This window comes from Cheilinus undulatus, linkage group 13, assembly GCF_018320785.1.
Source record: "Cheilinus undulatus linkage group 13, ASM1832078v1, whole genome shotgun sequence".
NCBI classification, from domain to species: Eukaryota; Metazoa; Chordata; class Actinopteri; order Labriformes; family Labridae; genus Cheilinus; species Cheilinus undulatus.
Window position 1 is genome coordinate 39028824 of NC_054877.1, and position 19721 is coordinate 39048544.

General features: G+C 38.6%; 1 protein-coding gene across 1 annotated transcript in view; it reads right to left on the reverse strand.

Moving 5' to 3' along the window:
* Positions 1-1603: 1603 nt before the first annotated feature.
* zswim5 (zinc finger, SWIM-type containing 5) overlaps positions 1604-19721 on the reverse strand; it is a 94929-nt gene continuing 76811 nt past the window's right edge. Inside the window, exons 5-16 of the mRNA XM_041804333.1 lie at positions 18092-18242; positions 16844-17020; positions 15851-16027; positions 15045-15191; positions 14815-14952; positions 9933-10084; positions 7972-8074; positions 7746-7881; positions 6150-6307; positions 5892-6055; positions 5237-5318; positions 1604-4638 (exon numbers count right to left, since the gene is read on the reverse strand). Of these exons, the coding sequence (XP_041660267.1) occupies positions 3776-4638; positions 5237-5318; positions 5892-6055; positions 6150-6307; positions 7746-7881; positions 7972-8074; positions 9933-10084; positions 14815-14952; positions 15045-15191; positions 15851-16027; positions 16844-17020; positions 18092-18242 (2448 nt within the window). The 3' untranslated portion in view covers positions 1604-3775. The remainder of the gene's footprint in view (positions 4639-5236; positions 5319-5891; positions 6056-6149; positions 6308-7745; positions 7882-7971; positions 8075-9932; positions 10085-14814; positions 14953-15044; positions 15192-15850; positions 16028-16843; positions 17021-18091; positions 18243-19721) is intronic.

Consider the following 19721-nt stretch of genomic DNA (forward strand, 5'->3'; position numbering starts at 1 on the left):
CTCTGAAAGCTTTTCGGGGGCATCTTTAAGTGGTGACAAGACCATCCAAGTGGTTCTGCATAGTCAGGTTTAGTTTGAATCTGTTCACAAATGAATGCCGTCCTCAATCACATGCTTCCTTTTGGAACACATTTTCTTTCTTTGCAATCAACACATATATATATAAAAAAACTAAATAAAAATAGTTATTATAGCAAAAACAAACAGAAATGTACACAGGAGCACCTGAGAAATGCCTTGAAGTTTTACAAAAAACGCTGTCAAATTCCCCCATCCAAACAGTTCAAGTACACCCCGCCAAAAACAAACAAACAAAAAAAACCATAAAAATAAAGAAAAACACATAACATACTTATCATAAATAATTATAACTTTACAATTTTCTGAATTGACACTTTAATATTTACAATATCTTAAATGCTTAATGCTACTACTTTTTGTTTTGTTTCTTTAAGTGATGTCCCTGAGAACTGAGTTTAAGCCTCTCTTTTCTCTTTTGCTCAGTTTTCCTTTTTTTCGTTCTTCTTTCTGCGTTTCTTCAGATTAAAAAAAAAAAAGGCCCAGAGTTGTGACTGACTACCCAGGTCGTGGTTGAAGGTAGCTCTTGTGGAATGTAGAAGCAGACACGAAAATGTTCCTCCATTCAAATAAAAAAAAGAAACCCTTTTTCTCTTATTCTCCCACCATCGAACAGGTTGAGTCATCGGCTGTTTGTGTGTCTGTGATTCCTACTCAGTCATACAAAGTTACCAAACAATCAATAAATAAATGCTGAAGCAGGCAGGAACGTACTGAAGAGGTATTTGTGTGAAGTGCTTGTACGATGACGTTCAGTCCGACCAGTTAAGATTCAAGCTCTTGCTGTTCTGTATACCGCTGTTGACAAAGACTCTATCAGTGGGGAGGAAAAGAAAGTGAACATCCCTCATATAGAAGAAAGAAGCCAAGGCATGTGGTCTCAAATATGTACGATTAAAACATACAGTACTGTTTGTGTACCTGCAAAGACAAGGCCACTCATCCACACAGTGATCATAACTAGAGGCATGAGTCGCTTCAGAAACCAACAACCTTTTTTCCATCTCAAGAACAAGGAAGTGAAAGAATCTGATTCAAGTAAAACGTGTTCAATTTCTCACTGTGATGAAGGGGACTGATAGAGGTCTTAGTGGTTTTAAATATCAGTCTTTTACAAAAAAGGATTAGGGCCACTGAAAAAAATTTGAAGGCATTTTTTCCTAATTCTGAGAAATAAAGTGAAAATTCTGAGAAATAAAGTAAGACTTCTGAGATAAAAGTCAGAAATCTAAGATCAAAATTCTGAAATCAAAGTCAGAATCATGGGATTGAAGTCGTAAGAATTCTGAAATCAAAGTAAGAATTCTGAAATCAAAGGCAAAATATTGAGATCAAAGTCAGAATCATGGGATTAAAGTTAGAATTCTGAGATAAAATTCAGAATCCTGGAAATTGAAGCCAAAATCTGAGATTAAAGTCAGAATTCTGAGATCAAAGTAAGAATTCACAATTCTGAGATTAAAGTGAAAAATCTGAGATCAAAGTAAGAATTCTGAGATCAAAGTCAGAAATCTGAGATCAAAGTCAGAATTCTGAGATCGAAGTCAAAAATCTGAGATCAAAGTAAGAATTTTTAAAATAATGTCATCACTGATCTCAGAATTCTGAGATAAAAGTCAGAATCAAAGGTTCAACATCAGATTTCTGAGATCAAAAAGCCCAGATTCTGAGACTTTTCAGGACTTGGAGATCAAAGTCAGAATTCTGAAAGCTAAGTCAAAATCATGGGATTAAAGTCAGAACTCTGAAAAAAGGTCAAAATTTTGAAACTTGTCAGAACTCAAGAGATCCAAACCAGAATTCTGAGATCAAAGTCAGAATTCTTAATTTTTTTATTTTCACACTTTGGGAGCTTAGCATAATCCTAAACGGCACAAAATATGTTTTTTTGTGGTGATACTCTTTGTAGAAATCACTACTTGGCTCCACTCGGAGTTCTCTGCTCCTGCGTGACATCATCTGCAAAGAGCTTTAAGCAAAGGTGTAATGCTAACAATGGTTCACTACATTTACAGATATGTAGCAACATTACCATTAAACAGTCATGACTGTAGCTTAACCTGAATCCAGGATTCACTTTTTCTTTAAGTACTGAACAATGTGATAGATTTAGTGGCAGCCTGCTAACTTTGTCTTAAGTTTTGAAGAGAAATGCTCCATCCTATGGGTTAAAAAGACAGGTGAAGTTATTCGTATCCAGACAGCATTTGTAGATCAGAGAAAGCAAAACATTGACTAAAATGGTGACATGAAACAGGACAAGATTTGGCAAGATGTAATGGATAACCTGTAGCAAGCAGTAATTTGCACTCTTAGCAGAAAAGGAGTTATTCTAGTTTTCTTTTGGATATTACATTTGTAATTTTGCCGTTATAGTAAAGCATGGTAAATCAGTAAGCTTCTTTGATCCCTCACTTGTAAATTCTAGATGTGATCCCCTTTAAAGTGCTAAAAACACCCAGTTTGGGCTAAAGGTGGGAATTTAGGCAAAAAAGTAGCACATAATTCTGTCATAATAGCCATAGAAAAGTTCCTTTAGTTCCTGTCAATGTTTTTGAGATGGAAAAGAGACTTTTAGCTAAAGTAACAGTCACTGGATTTAACAATCTCTTATCATGATCCAAAGCTTCCAAGCAGAATGCAAGACAGTGAAATTAATGCTGCTGTGTGATAAAAGAGAAGCGCAGACTTGACTCATATTGCTTTTGACTAACTCTTGATCTAGTGAAGGAAAGAGGAGCAGAGATTTTCAAAGGTTTTGGCCACAAACAGCGGTACAGCAGTGCAGTGGAGTCTCTGGAGATGGGAATACTGTGACCCCACCTTTCATCACAGTTGTGTATTGTCACTGTTAATAAGCTTATAGGAGGACATAGGAGATATACTGTGTAAATATATGTGCACGTGGAGCCTCAACTAGTCTACCTATGCTAAAGCAGCCTGGATAATGTCACTGCCAGGCTGTCATGCCCTCATGGTTCTTCCTCTGGGGATACTGTGAAGGAAAAGCTCTGACCAGCTCATCTACAGTTGCTTTAGTCATGTTATTAAACCTGCTGTTGCAGAGAAATCACACATTTGTATTTCTGTATTCACCCTCTCTACTCTAAGAAGCCCTGAAGGAAACAAGAGGCCGTTTTCAAGAGAAGTTAAAGCTGACAAATAATACAGACGAGGTATGACGATAACACTATGTGTGTTTTTCCGACCTCCATGTTCTCTTTTTGGAATGATGTGTCCCATCCTCTTTAAAAAACACTTCTTTTCTTCAGCTGAAAGTGTCCTCTGGCTCAAAGTAAGTACCCCATCCATCAAAATCTTTTGGTTTTTAAGTCAGCATGTGCCATCACAAAACAAAAGTTCCTTTTTTGTTTTTTATCACAATCCTTTGACTTTTTCATACAAGGTTTAACATAAATTGGAAGGAGAAAAAAAGGCTTTGTTCTTGCTTTTTCTTTGACATTTCAAGCCAATTTCCCCTTTTTGCAGTCTTAATGAAGTAGAGCAATGCACTGTGAACACTTTCTGGTTCACATTCAAGAAACAAAACAACAAAAACAGGACAAAAACTTAAGACTTAGTCAACAAATGGCTCAACAAAAGGAGTAAAAATACAAAGAATCCAAAAAACCTTAAATAGAAACAAATGAGTTTAACTACTTCCCAAGAAGAGGGTCCCTATGAGGGCGTGGGGATGTCAGCCGAAGCGCTCCCTGACCAACATCATCAGTTTCTTTTTGCCCTTGTAGATCTGTTTTAGGTTGTCTATGAACTGGGCGAACTGAATGTGTCCGTCCTGTGCCAGCAGGAAAGTCTCCCGCGCTTTGCTCAGGAACTCTATGAACTCTCCATAGTGCCGCGGACTAATGTGTGTCAGTCGAGAGTGCGTGGTGTTGATGTACGCAGAGATCGTGGCATCAAGGAGCTGCCTGAGCGGCGCCTTGTCTGTCGACATCAGCTTCCCAGAGTTCCTTCTCCCGGGAATGCCCGCGAGCCCCGGCGCCGTCATGGTGCACCGCCGCAGGATGTCAGACAGCACCGTGGCGCAGTGCACGCTCTTTACCACCAGGGGGATAATGGCTGCTAGCTCATTCTTCCCAAGAGAGTGGCTGAGCGCGCACGCCCAGAGCACGTCGTTAATGGCTGGGTGAGTGTCCTGGTTGTAAGCCAGGTTAAGGTGTGTCATTGCGAGGGAGGCCAGCTTGAAGGAGCGCAGTGGGTATCCTCGGTGCTCCATGTACCTTGCAATGGTAAACAGCTGCGAGTAGGTCATACCGGTTGATGCCGCGTCGATCACAATCTGGTAGGCCGTCTCAAAGGCGATGTGGTCTTTCTCGCAGAGCGTCAGTGCCGACAAAGCGCAGTTCTGGGGGTCCTTCATGGCGCACTGCAGAGCCAGTGTACGGGCACAGCTGGCAAGCTCCTCCCGCTGCGGGTAGTCGAGGCTGAGGCGCAGGATGGTGTTGTGGGACATCACGGTGGCTGCCACGATGCTGGTGGCCTCAGTGGGTGTGAAGAGAGTGTACCAGCTCTGCAAGATGCTCACCAACGCCCGCAGACCTGTGAAGGTCGACATTTCAGATTTGCTGATTTTCTAATGCCATGAAGTTATACTTTTGATGATAATTTATTCCCTTAATTCTACCCTTAGAATTAAGATTTGACAAAATGAAAGGAGTTAGTGAGGAAGTTAATAAAATCCTTTGAAGACAAGGACACTCATCCACAAACCATTTTTATTCACAGGGTCTCAGTGGCTTTAGTTATTTTGGAAAATATTTCCATCACAAGGCCGGTAAATGTCTCTTTCCTTGACTCTACGGGCCACTGAATGTTCAGGTTAGGCTAAAAGAAGACTGTAGTAAGCTTAAAGAGAAGTTGTAACAACATTTTATGATGTAATTATAAAAAGAGAGGATCTTTCTGGAGTGAAAGTGTTTATCCTGCAGCTGTTTTTGGAGACTTTAAGAAACCAATGACAAGAAGCTCTGAAGGCTCTCAGAGTCTCAGGGACGCTTGTTGGTTTTTCAGATTTATTTGTCACCTGTTTTTCTCTGGAACTGAAAGTCAGCCTTCAAGCTGAATTCAAAAGAAGACTTTCAAAAAGCTGAATTAGAACCACAAGCCTTGTGTTGTGTGTTTGAAATGCAGCACATACCGACTTCTGTGGCACAAGTGACCAGCCAGCGGACCATCTCCCTCCTCCTCCAGTTCAGTGTGGACAGAGTCATCCTCATCACCTGCACACACAAACACAAAACATGATGCTTCCTGGTGACTTCTCACGACATATCACATCACTCTCCCTACATACATTTTTTCAAGCTGACGATTATCGGCTTCAAAACTGTGAAATTGAAATGTGTTAAACAGGCAGTGCAACACCACACGTCTCCAGTGCTGACAGCTTTATCTAAAATGTGTCTTTAATTACAGATGTCTGAGTGTGACCCTTTTATTTTGAGCTCTTATTTAGCAGTTTTTGCTGACAGGAATCCATTTGATGCTCTTTATTCAAGTAGAAAGAGGCGGACAAAACCACAGCGACTCTGCAGGCTTGATGATGTGAGGAGTTCTCCCGTGTTTACTGTGAAACCCAAAAGGCTTCATTATGTGGTTTCTTCTCATCAAGAAAACGATAAAACGCTGTGTGATGTTTTCTCTCTTAATTTGTAGCGAGGCTGCGGAGGCCTGGGGAAATTACAAGTTCACGGAAATTGTTGCATGTTTTGACTGGTGACCACTGTGCTGACTTCTTTTAGATGGACTCGCCCTCATTCCCTCTCTCTTTCCTTCACAAACACGCCCCCTACCTGCAGTCCCAGCTCTAGAGCCACGTTGAGCAGAGTGATATCAGGCGGGCTGTCGGCAGGTGTTGCGATCTTAAAGGCGTCCTGGGCGAGTTTGAAGATTAAAGACGAGGAGTGGATGTTTTTCTGGATTGCCTCAAGAACTGTCCGCAATCTCAACATGTCACCTGCAAGCCAACACAAACATTTATTAGATATTAGAATTTACCAGATATGAGCAGGTTTCTGCTATGATTTCAAGCAGTGGAAAATGGATGTTACCTTTAGCAGCAGTGAGCATGGTGGAGGCTAGCTCACACTGCTGAGACTCCAGATGTCCCAGTGTGAACCAGCGTGGGTATCTGCTGGGAACGATGGAGATGCCATGATGAGGGTGACCCACGTCCCCAGAGCCTGCTGATGACTCCAACACTGGCAGTCTGAGAGAAACAGATAAAAACATTTAGACGTCAAAATTAGGATGAAGTTTATCAACTGAACCCCTGTTCTTAACATGTCTAAATGTACGTTTATAGACAGAATTTTTTATCATAGAATTTCCACATTTTTATTGTAAGTTTTAAAACCTTTGAACCTACTAATCTGTAAATACTTTAAGTGAAAATGTTTGATTTCAATCTGTGATTTTTTATTAAGTGAAACCTAGATTTTTGATACATATAGCGATTATAATACTGTTACTTGTTTTTTTTCTGTTACTGTATAAAATATTTTATTTATAACTTATTTCTGCACTGCTTTGGCAATGCAAACACATGTTTTCCATGTCAGTAAAGCTCACTGAATTGAAAAAAAAATGAAATGAATTTGATGGATGGATGGATGGATGAATGGAGGACGCATCCATCAGTGAGTATAATAAAAATATTAAAAGCTTCTTCTAAAAAAAATTAGTTGGTTAAAGACAGTTTGAATAGTGAAGGTAATGTTAGTTCATGCAGGACACAAAAGTCATACGCCCAGCCGTGATCAGCCGACGGCCAGCTGATTTCTCTCAACACAGCGGTCCATTTAAATATGAAATACTTCTATCTAATCTCTGCTTCCATTGATGCTAATTCACACTGCTGCTGCTGGCAAAGCTTCAACTCCTCCACCCCAGCCTCCTCCTTAATAGCATAAAGCTTGTTGCGCCCTCATATTTAGATTCATGCTACTATGGTTAAACAGCTTTTGAACTAATTTTATTGTATTCAGTATGCATTGTCTTTAATGTATCTATCCATATCAGGGTTTTAGCTACGTGCTCACTGGAAAGTCAAAGTATGCTGCTTGACTAAACCAGGGAGCATCTTTTGAGCAGAGCCTCCCTCTCCGAGTAAAACTGTACCATTTTGCAATAAAATGGTTAAACGTGGCTACGTTCACACTACAGGCCTTAATGCATAATTCTAATCAAAAACTACCGAAGCTCTAAACAAAGTATGCTGACAGGGAAAATAAAGAATGCAATTCATTGTGATAAAAAAATAAATGCACTAATAATGCACCTAAATTAACCACATTAATGTATTAATGCTGAAAGCCCTAGTGTCTATAGATTCTTAGCTCAGGCTTTTCTAATGCTAACAGTGTATTATGAAGTCTTACTCTATATTCAACTTTTGAAGAGCGAATGAAGGCTATATGGTGTAAAATTAGAATGTACTTTATAAGCAGCTTCCTCACTAAATGACTAACCACTGCAATAATGCAGAAATTTGTCATGCCTTCAGGATTTTGGGACATTTTCAGGAGTTTTGATCATGTGTGAATAGGATTGGAGACCTTGTGTAGCTTCCATTTTCTGTGGGGGTACCATGCACATCTATTAAAAAAAAAAAAAAAAAAAGATACAAAAAATACACAGAAACTGACCTCATGGCACGGAGAGCCACCTTGTATGCCAGGTCTGCGTCATGAGGCAGCAGAGCAGAGAAGAGGTATTTGGCAAAGGTGTGCATGGGAACGCTCTCCCTATGGATGACCTCACCCAGACCGCTGAATGGACCAGCTGAACAAGAGGACAGCACAGATTATGTTCCGTTTATTGCTTTTCAAACAGAGTTTTGAGCTGTTCCAGAGAGGGGGACGTTTGTCGTACCTTCTAGCAGCTGTATGGCCTGCTTACGAAGAGTCTGAACCAGGAGGTCGTCCAGCTCCAGCTCTTGTAGTTTTGTGACGATCTGCTCCTCGTTACGACAAACCTGGAACACAAACACAAGTTTTTATTTACAGGAACGTTTTAGCTTAAAAATCAAAGAGGGTAAAATGTTAAGATGTCATCCAGGTATACTACATCTCCTCTTAAAACGACTCATTGTTGGGGTGTTCACGTTTCACTGGTTTCTAAAGCTCACGGGCTAAATTTAGTGTTTTTATCAAAAGTCTCAGGTTAGATTTATTGAAGAAAAACTCCATAAATTATAACTGTTTAATAAGAGAAGATATCTTCTGAAGTTTAAATACCTTTTTAAGAGGGGATTTTAGACCGGTGGTATTAAGGAGCAGCAGGGTGCTTTAATACCTCAGACACTTTCATCTCCGTGGATCTACTGTTACTCTACACGTGACAGAGAGGACTCCTATTTTACTCTGAAGAGAGCTCTCAAAAAAGTCACAAGTTCCAAGTGCAAATCACAGATATCTCATTGCTTCTTAAATCATATTTTACATCGCTTTGAGATGATCTCATATTCATGCCTTAGTGGTTTAAATAAAGCACATTGATCTGTGCTTCAAAATAATATTTCCTCATTTAGAAAGGCCAGAAGTCATTAAACAAACGACAAGAAATTGGTTAGAAGTTTACAGTTAAATTAATTCAGAATTAAAGGATATTTAAAGTTTAAAGAAAGATTAAAATAAGTCATATATCTTTGAAAAACATATGTGGCGATAGTTGGTGATACCTCTACTTATCCTCTAGTTAGATCAGTTTTTAGGAGCATTATAAAGTGTTATGTTTGCTTTTGTTTTTTGTGCTGAGTAGAACGTTGACTTCCGTTCCCAAGAAGAACTAACCTGATTGTCTGTTTCAGGTATGAATTGCATGGATAAATTTCACATTCATCTGGGATGAGTATGGGAAGGGCAGGACTTTTCAAAAAAGTCTCAGAAGTTGATTGGATGAACATTCTGTCTCTCACACTCATTATGGGGCAATCAGAGCGAGATGACAAAATGAAGTAGCAGACATGTAGCTCCAGTAGTAACCTGAGCTCAACAGTCAAATGCTACAGTAGTGTGTGAATGGCAGAGTTTCTCAGTGAATGAAATTCATGTCAAAACTGGTTGGAGGACATGCAGAAAAATCTCTCTTCACTCTTTTTTCCATAAAGAAATGCAGCCCAGTTCTGATTGAACTGCCACTATACTACAGCTACATCTGAGCTAATAGCTACCATGGCAGCAGCCATTGGATACACACAAAATTTCGACACTATTACAAAGCTGGAGCAGCCTCTGTATGGCAACACAAAGATTTACTTTGGCCTGATCATTTCAAATTTACCCACAGATGCAGATGTAAATCAGCCAGTAATCCTGTTCATCATTTTTTTCACCATAATCCAGCAGCTCTAGTCTATACAGTCTATATAGCATGTTTTAATTGTCTCTTTTTCTGTGTTTTTGCTTTTTCCTTCCGCCCTGTAAAGTATTATAATTTCATAAAATGCTAATGAAAATTAGAATGCAACTCTTGAAAGCAGATTTACTCTCACATGGACTCAGATTTCTTTGTATTCATTCAAACTCAGGGTCCGTCATAAAACAACTCTCTGCTCATTTTTCAGAGAACCAAAATGCTGCGGCCTTTTCTCTCCCTCTGCACTGCAATTACTTCACACAGACATTTAATTATAGTGATTTTCTATCATGGGGACCATATCTACACCAGGCAAACTCAAAACACTTGTTTTAATATGCAATAAGGCATAAATGCAAAGCAGTTACCCGTAGGAAATCTATAAAGCCATTTATTCATTGAGACCAGGCCTGTGTTAAAATCTGTGCATTATTACAAAATGCATCACGTTTGAGAAAGCTTAAGGATTTCCATACCTTATCCTGAGCATAGAGACCCTCGGGCATGATCCTCTGCTGGCCCATTCCCATCAGAGCCACCTCCAAGGCCAACGTCAGGTAAGACTCGCTGCCATCAGGACTGCCCCACACAGGGACATGGTGGTAGACAGGAGGACGGGGGTCACCGTCTGAAAACAAAGGTGGAGAAATATTAAGTGTTTGTGCTACAAATAGTAGATTTATTCTGCTCCACTGACCGATGATTTTAAATTTGACTTTCATGTTGTTTTTAAGGATGGTTTAACAAATCACCAGACAGTCTGGCTTACGGACCACTATGGTGAGATGCTGTGTCTGCCGAAAACACACACTAAAACAAACAAACAGTATTACTTATATTAATATGCTTGTAGATAAACATTTTTAGAACCTTAAAAATGCAAGCTTTTCAATAAATTTAACATTTTGTACTGAGATTTTTCTTCAATAAATTTACAATTTTATAAAGTCTGAAATTCTGAATATTTTTAAAATTTACCTCAAGAATTATGAGCTTTTTTTCTCATAAAATAAAGCTTTGAATTACTCATAAATTCTGAATATTTTTTTTAATTTATGCTGATTTATCCTCAGAAATTCTGACCTCTTGGTGTATATTGATTACTTCAGAATCTAAAAAATCCTGATTTTTTAAATTTTTAAATTTTTTTTACTAATAATAATAATAATAATAATAATTAAAATTCTGAGGGTTTTTTTTTATAATTGGATGTTTTTATGAACTCTGAAATCCCGAATATTTCTAATAAATTTAAGCTTTCATTTCTTCAAAAAAACTCAGAGCTTTTTCTTTTAAAGTCCCCCTTTGAAAAGCTAAAAATAAGATATTCATTAATATTATATTCATATTTCCCCCTAACATTAAACTTTTTTAAAATTCTGAATATTTCTAGTAAATTTACACTTTAAAATTTCAAAAAGTATTTTTTTTCTTGTAGATTTATATCATTAGAATCTCAAAATATTCATTTTTTTCAGCTTTTTATAACATCAAGCATTTTGAGATTTTACTTCCATAAAATTATATTTTTATGAACTGTGAAATTTTGAAAATTTCTTGTGATTCAATACTTAATCAATATCAAAATCAATCTATAAATTGGTATTTTTATGAAATCCGAAATTCTGAGAATTTTTTTTGTAAATTATAGCCCGAAAAAACTGAGCTTTTCTTGAAGATTTATGTCTTAAGAACCACAAAAACTCTATAAATCAAGGTTTTTCTATAAATTAAGATTCTGATTATTTCTAGTAAATTTACACTTTTATAATCTCAAATATTCCAAACTTCTTTTTGGGAATGTACAACTTAGATTTTTACTCATAAACTTATTACTTCATTGTCTGTAAAAAATAATAGAATTTTCTATAAAGTCTTAGCTATATTATTCAGTATATTAATTTCTAACTTTGTGTTTTACACAGAGGCTAGTGCTCTTGAATAAGTCTTATTCTCTGAGAAAGTCAAACTCGGTTTGACCTATTTAATTGTGACATTTAATAATCTAATGTGTGTGTGTGTGTGTATATCAGACAAAAAACAAAAAACAAACATCCATGGCAGCTTGTGATCACTGATCTAAGATGGCGGCTAACCCTACACCAAATGCTCGACAGCTATAATTGAGAACAGATGCTTTGAGAGTCTCAGCTGTTGATTGGTGCCCATTTGTTCCCTTCGTCTCCCCCCAACCCACCACTCTGCTTAAATCCCCTCTGAGTGAGCGATCCCCTCAATCCTGTTTACTCCCTGCATGTGTGTGAGCGCAAAGTGTGTTTTAGTGTGTACTTTTGTGTGTTCATGTTTGTGTGTGCGAGAAAGAGAGGAAATCTAGGGAAAAGTGGAAACTGATTTTACAGACTTAACCCCCGGTGTTAACTCAATTTTTGTTTCTACCCATCAGCTGTTGATTGATTGGTTGATTTAAACAGAGCTGAGAGAGGGCTGCACTCTGATTGGCTGACACATAGTTTGGACCCACCCCCTTCTTTAACAGATGTTCCCAGCTGTATTCCAGAGGGAAATAAAGCCCAGTGACCAGGCCGTGCTCACATTTACACTCTAAATAGTCCTACCACTCTCCTCCAATTCCCCAAACAGCCTAAGACAATCATTCACTCTCCCTCCAACTCACACCAATGAGTGTGCCAGTGGTCAGCATTGTCTGAGTGGACAATAGTTCCCTGTAGCCTGGTAACAATAGAAAAACCCAGCCCCTATTCTGCTCTGGTGCAATGACCACTGGTGCAAAAAAGAGAGCCTGGGCAGGCTGAGAAATGCAAATGGTGATGGATGCTATACATACCACACACATAAGCACAAAGGCAGAGTGGTCTAAACGAGCAGGGTGTTTCAGCCCGATCCATTCATGCTCTGTGACTTTATGGCTGTCTGCAGGACAAAAGAGCCGCTCATGATATAAGAGCATGAAGTCTGTCGTCTGAGGCGCCTCTGCCGGTGAACCCGCTCACCTCTGCATCAGCTGGTGAAGTGTGGCAGAAATTACTCCCTCTGTTTGGTAAATGAGCTCTCTGACTGATGTATTGTTTAAGCAGGAGGGAGGAGGTTCATTGGATGAAGCCGTGCAGAGATTTAAGCTTTCTTTGTGGGTGCAGAGGACAGTATTTTACCTTCAAACCACCTAATGCCAGCACAGCAGACTAAACTCTAGACTTAGATGATTCTGATCCAAATATATGGATTGTAGGTTTGTCGTAAAGATTTTTTATAGATCTAAACCATGCCACATATATATTCAGAGTAAGAGAGTGAAAGAGGGAGACTCAGGAGTTAAATGCCCATGGTTAATATCTCTGGATGGGGTGATTGACATCCTACAGAGATAACCTTTATGTGTAGGCTATGTGTAACCTGGCTCATGTTCTGATATTCAAATACAGCCAAACGCTGTTCAGTCCATCAGCTCTAAATGCTCCATCTCTACATTATTAACAGTGTTTATAAGAGTCTGTACAGATTAAACCCTCAGATGGTGTCACAGAAAATGTTACACTGAGTACGTTTGTGACCAAAAATGGCACCATAAATAAATGACACAAAATAATATATATTAATTTGTTTTTCCAACTGTTCTTGCATTATTTTTAATCAAGGTCAGACCTGATCATAATCATAAAATATGAATTATTTTTTTGGAAATTAAATCCTTTTTTTGCCAGTTTAAGTGCAACGACCCTGATGCTGATGTTTGTAACGCACACACAGACACAAAAAAGAAAGATTTATTTTTTTAGATACTACATGAAAATTGGATGTCCGTGGAGGGGCTCATCAAAGCCTTGAATATGTTGATAATAAGCAACAACTTTGACTTTTAAGCACTTTTATTTTTTAAATTTCAATTTCTTAATAAATTGTTATACTGAGCGTGGTCATGACCAAAAATGGACAGAATACATAAATAACAATAAAAATAGTAAAAATTAGTTAATTTTTCAACCAAGATCAGACCTGATTAAAATTTTCATATATATTTATTGATAGTTTTTTTTAGAAATTTAATTGGGTTTTATTATTATCATTCTTTTTTAATTTTAGATTTTGATAAATTGTTACACTCAGGATGCTTGTGGCCAAATGGACACAATACATAAATAGCAAAATAAATAAATAAACAAAAATAACAAAAACAAACAAAATATATATATATATATATATATATATATATATATATATATATATATATAAAACATGATCAAAACTGATCAGATAGATGAAATATAAATTAGTTTTGTGGAAAGGTAATAATTTAAAAGCCAGTGTCAGTGCAGAAGCCCAAGTTTGTAATATAAAAACACAACTGATTTATTTTAATACACTACATGCAAATTAGATTTCTTTGAGGGGGATTATCACAGCCTGATGAACAACAACTTTGATTTTTAAACATGTCCATTAATTTTTTAATAGAGGTTAAGGGTGTCCGTGACCAAAAATGGCTGCATACATAAATAACAATAAAAATAATAAACTTTAATATTTTTTCCAACTTCCTTTTCTTAAACAAGTTCATGCCTGATCATAAACATAAAATATTGATTCATTTTTTGGAAATTAAACCCTTCAAATTGCCAGTTTAAGTGCAAAATCCTTGATGCTCATGAATTACACACAAAAAAAGAATAATTTGTCTTATACTACATGCAAATTGGATTTCCTTGGGGGGGATTATCACAGCCTTGAACATGTTATAATGGGCAACAACTTTGATTATCAAGCAGTATTGTTTTTCTTTTTCTTTTCAAATCACAAGGTTTGAATTAATTGTTATATTCTGTTTTTTTTGTGACCTAAAATGACACTTTATTTAAATAACAAAAAAAAAAATAAAATAAATAAATACTAAACACTTCATTTTATCTCTATTTTTTCCAATGACTTTTAACCAAGATCAGACCCGATAATACATGTCTTTTTTTTTTTAAATCCAGATTTCCATAAATGTAATAATATTTAATATTAATGATCAGGTTGGATCTTGACTGAAAATTAATTTTAAAAAGCTAGCAGCAGACTTGATCAAAAGATGAATAGAAATATATAAGAAGCTGTTCACTTTCATAGGTTACTGGAGTGGATTTAATCTTGAAATACTCCAGAAGTCATCCAGGTACCAGGCACACTAGAAAAGCCTCTGTGAGGGATTCGAAGATATGGAAACTTTGATTAGAACGGCAAAAGGGCTAGCTTTAAGAGGAAAGAAATATTAGGAGGCTACCATTTATGGTTCAAAAGTTATCTAAACTTTTTAGAACCTGTGTCACTTCTTGTCGTATACGACATCCTCCCTCTCAGAGGGTAAAAAGCAGAAACACAACCCCATATTTGTTGTCATACCTCCAGTGTCCATGCTGTTGTCGTCGTCTACGCGGCAGGTTTCTGTGAGTGTGGTGAACAGGCAGCCAATCGGGTCTAGTGGATGACCGACCCAGCCTTCCAGATTGGTGGTGGAGGTCACGCCTCTCTGGAGAAGCTCTGAAGGAGGAAGAGAGCGTAAAATAAAAACCTATCAGAATAACCAGTAAACTGTAAACAAACAGATTTATAATCCAAATGTGCTTTTATACCTTTCTTTTGGTGTTTGTAGATGTCCATCTGTCTCTGCTGCTGGAGGCGCAGCGTGTTTATGATGGCCACAGCCAATCGCAGGGCTTCCCTGGAGTAACCATGGGAACGCAGAGCGTCTACACGAGCGCAGGCTGTTGGTACGTGGTCTGTGTAGTTGACAGAGAGAAGGCAGAGTCAGAATAGATCAAACAAACATAACATAAAAAAAGCACACTCATGCTAAGAAAGACACTTTACAGACGTGCATTTTTGTCCTAAATCCACAAACGTAAGGGGGCAGGATGTAGTTAGTGATGGCAGACTCACACCATCCTACAAACTCTCTCTCTCTCACAGTGCAGCCTCAGCAGAATGCCAGTGTGCGTCTGATAGCAGGCTTAAGTTGCAGAATCTGACAGATCTTAGCTGGAAGCTGCTTACTGCAGATACTGGCCTCAATATCAGCAGAATTACTGTGTGCATGTGAGCGTGTGTTAATGTTTGTTGGGTTGGCTTTCAGTGGAATTAGAGAACGTGTGTACACAAAAGTGCCTCAGTAACGCTGCCTTTGCCCCTGATAAAGAAGTTTTCAGCTCTATAGTCAAGAAAAAGTGAGGTCTCTGGCTGCTTGAGGCTCAAATAAAGTGATTATTTCACAAAAATGCATCACAGCAGCTACAAAATAAGTTATTAATACAACGGCTTTTCCTGCAAGAGGGTAATGCATGCCCTTTTAGCATCACCAGCCAAAATATGATGGCCATTTTCTGAGGGATAAACTCCTCCCACTATGACTCACAGAGGAAGTGTTTGTGTGCATGTTTACCTAGCCACAGCGGAAGGCCCTGTGGGTTGAACAGCAGGCTCTCCCCCTCCCTCTGGTAGGATGGAGACATGTAGTGGTCACTGCTGATGATCCTCTGCAGGTGGCTGTCCTGCCAGTGGAGGTCGCAGGCCTCGACCGCCCGGCTGAACACTGTCCTCCTCGGCCTGGACAGAGAGTCTGAAAAAACACACAACAAAATTTTACTGTATAATAAATACAATATGTCAGAGTTTTGCACTGAAATTTCAAGAACTACTAGAATAATCAAACCAATGTTATTTATTGCTTTTTACTTTCGTACTTATCAGTGTTCATTTCATTGACTAAAACTACGACCAAAAATGTTACCCATCCAACTTTTGCTGCGACAAAGACGAAGACTTAGACAGACTAAAATAGATCTTTGTTTAACTTCCTCATTAAAATAACGGTCCTTGTACCAGGATTTAAGTCGGTAGCACTGCAGGAAAGTGGATCAGACTCTATTTGTTTTAAACTTCTGCAAACAGATTCTAATAAAGTAGTCTGCAGTAGTAGTTGCTATGAAAGACGTTTCAGGGCTCTTACAGAGGGGATCACGTCAGCTGCTTCATTCTTGACTGCAATGATGAATCTGAATCAAAATAGCTGCTGCGCAGTTAAATTAGACAACAGCAAATTGTTTAGTGTCCCACTATTTGATCGCTAATTTCCACATAAGAGACGCCACACACTGTGGCCAATTTTTCACCTATGCACCGCTGCATCGCTAGCTGCACGCAATTCCAGAATGCTTTGTGACTAGCGCAGCCTACACCCTCTTTTTTCCATCATTATGTGAAATTGAGGAATGAAACCAAAAATGGATGACAATTTAGTGAATAAACCACACAGGGTGCTGTTTTTAATGAAAGAGTCTCTAAATAGGAAGTAAATAGCAGAGGTGGTCTGAGCTAATGCATGCATGTAGGTTTAACTATCTATATATTTGTATATCTGTGTATCGGTGCTGACCCTGAGCCAGGTTGCTCTGTGGCAGAGCGTTGGTGATGTTTGGAAGCTCGCTGCCGTAGTTGCCGTCCTCCAGTGGGCACACGTCCATGTCCCCCCATTTCTTCAGCTGCTTCAGCCAGCTGCTCTTCTCCTCACTCTTGCAGTGAGGGTTCAACACCACGCACACCCACAATGCACCTGGGGAGAGGATGGAGATCATAGTTAGGGGAAACTATAGAGAATAAAGTTAAGTTTTCATACAGAGAAAGTGACAAATGCGCTCTTTTTGCACTTTAGTGTATATCAAAATTGAATCAAAAGAAAAAAAATATACAGTGAATTGTTATTAAATATTTTCTACTTTAAAGCTGCAATTTTCTGCTCCAGTATCTAAATTCTAAACATTTTTGGTTTATTTTTTCCATTATAACAGTTTGTGTTGTGTCGAAACAAGTACCTAAATACCATTACTGTGGGCTTTTAGAAATAATGGTCAACGGATTGGTTTACTATGAATATACAGCAGAAGCTAGTTTCACCTCTTAATGGCACCATGTCATTACATCTCTACTGTGTGTCATAAAGCCATTTAAAAAGATAAATATCTATATCACATGAAAAAAAAACAAAGTTGTAATAATGGCTTTTCTTGAAGGGTTAAGTGGATAAAATTTAACTCTGCCAGGCCCCAAAAGATGACCCTCAGACATTCATGAAACTGGGATTTGTAGTATTAAATAAAGCTAAATAATAAACCTAACAACATCAGACAGCTCTGTGACCTTCTCCTCCAACCTCACCTGCTCTAACCTACACAGACGTGGAGCTGGGTCACCTGTCAGACGTCTGCACCTCGGAGAAAAATCACCGGCTGCAGAAAGTCTGGCTGTTATTTCTGTCTGTGTCTGTGTCATGATCTCCCTCACTCACCCAGGAAGTGTTCTCATTGACCTCCTAAATGCTGAGATTGATTGCAGAGAAGCTGAGCAGCCGTATTGATCGGCAGCCTTTAACGTTCGCACTGTGAGGAGCAGCAGGAGGAGGAGATACCGAATGGATGACTTAATAGCTCACTGACTGGATGAACGTTTACCCGACAAGGTGACTGCTGATTTGTCTGCGTCACTGACAGAGCTGACTCTTCTCTCTGACCTACGCTGACTGATGAAGCGACGAGCGAGCTGATAGGTCGACTTTAAACATTCCTGAAGTCATTTTTTATAAATGCGAGCCTCTGTTTTTGGAGGACACGTCTCTGACTGCTCTTACCCAGCTCGTCCCAGAGCTGCCGGCATTTATCCGTCATGCCGGTGCCCTGCTGTCTCCATAGCGACAGCCTGGGGTCTGCCATAAACTGCTCCGTTATGAGCGTCAGCATCCGGGCGCCGTTGGAGTCTCGCATTCGTAGCATCTCCCTCACCTGGACAGACAGAAGGAGGACAAGATTAGTCGCAGCGCCTGGTACCAAAACTTACAAGTGCTGAGCTGCGATGCCAGACAGATATGAGCATTTAATCAAGAAAGTCAATAAGAGTAGCTCAGAACAATTCAAACTATGCCTTTACTGCTCCTCAGTAATTTGCATTTAAATGGAGATATAACACGTGTGAAAACGTTTTACAAATCAGAATAAAAGAAGTAGATGGCGCATGCTTTCTCATGACACGTGTCATTAAGTGTACTTAAGGTTTCAAAGTTATTTTCAAGAAGCGTCTGAATGCCATCTAAAACTTTTTAAAAGTGAGAGTTTGGCCCTGAGGCCGAGAGCTCAGACTCATCAGAATATGGGTCTCTGTAAAGTGGTCTTGTTATACTTAGACAAAGAGCACAAGAGAAAGTGCTTTTATAAATCCTCCACACTCAGTTTGATTTGAAAAGTTAGATCTCACCATACTGAAGACCTATTAAAGTCTGTAGATGAATAATACAGTCAAAGAAATCTTAAGAGGCTCTCAGGACCTGGGGGCACCTTGTTTCTTTACGCAGTGGGCGATCACACTTTTACAAGAAGGCAAGGATTTGACTGATAATACCTTCAGTGTTTGATTTACTCTGAGCTGCTGTGTTCTGACTGTAAAGAGTGAAGGACAGGGATCAATGTGAAGGAGAAGAAGAAAATAAAAACTCTCAGTCAAAACAATGTGAACTGAAGTTTCTCCAAACATGATTTAGCATTTCAAAAAGGAGAATCTTCAAAACTTTAGAGTTTCTAAAAGTTCACAGCTGAGAGGGTATTTAAGATTTGTTATTCTCCCTGCTGCTTCCTGGATGTTGACTGTGATAAAACTGCAAATCTTTTCTTTTATAAAGAATGTAAATGCACCATGAATGAAACAAATTAAATCAAATAAAACTGGGCTAGGTGCTCAGTGCAGCATAAATGCATCCTACAACAGAGGTTAAATGGGCATCTGCCTTCACATACCTCCATAAAAATGAAGGCTAGTGATTTGTATTTGTGTAAAGAGTGGAGCATAAATGAAATGCACAGAGCTGTGAAGTTGCCCATAGTGTCCCTGTTAGACATACAACCAGTTTACTACTTGCTTACTTTGTAAGGTCAACTCATCTTGCAAATCAGACGGATTGGCCGGGCTTAATGCCTGCCATCCGGTGGAATTTTCTGGAAAGCTTTGGACTGAAATGTCTGTTGTCAGTCAGAGAATGAAAGGACCAATCAGCACCATTTGGAGAGTACGGTTGGGTATTGTTTGGATTTTTTCCATGACTGGTGCTAAATCGATACCTTAAAAAAGGTACCTGAGTTGATGCTTTCAAGAGAAAGAAATGTTTTAAAAGTTGTCAGCTGAAAAAAAAAAAAAGCTATCTTGGTTTCGTAAAATCACAGAACAATATTTCACTCCTTTTCTTTGGTTTTGTGGGGAATTACATTGGAGTG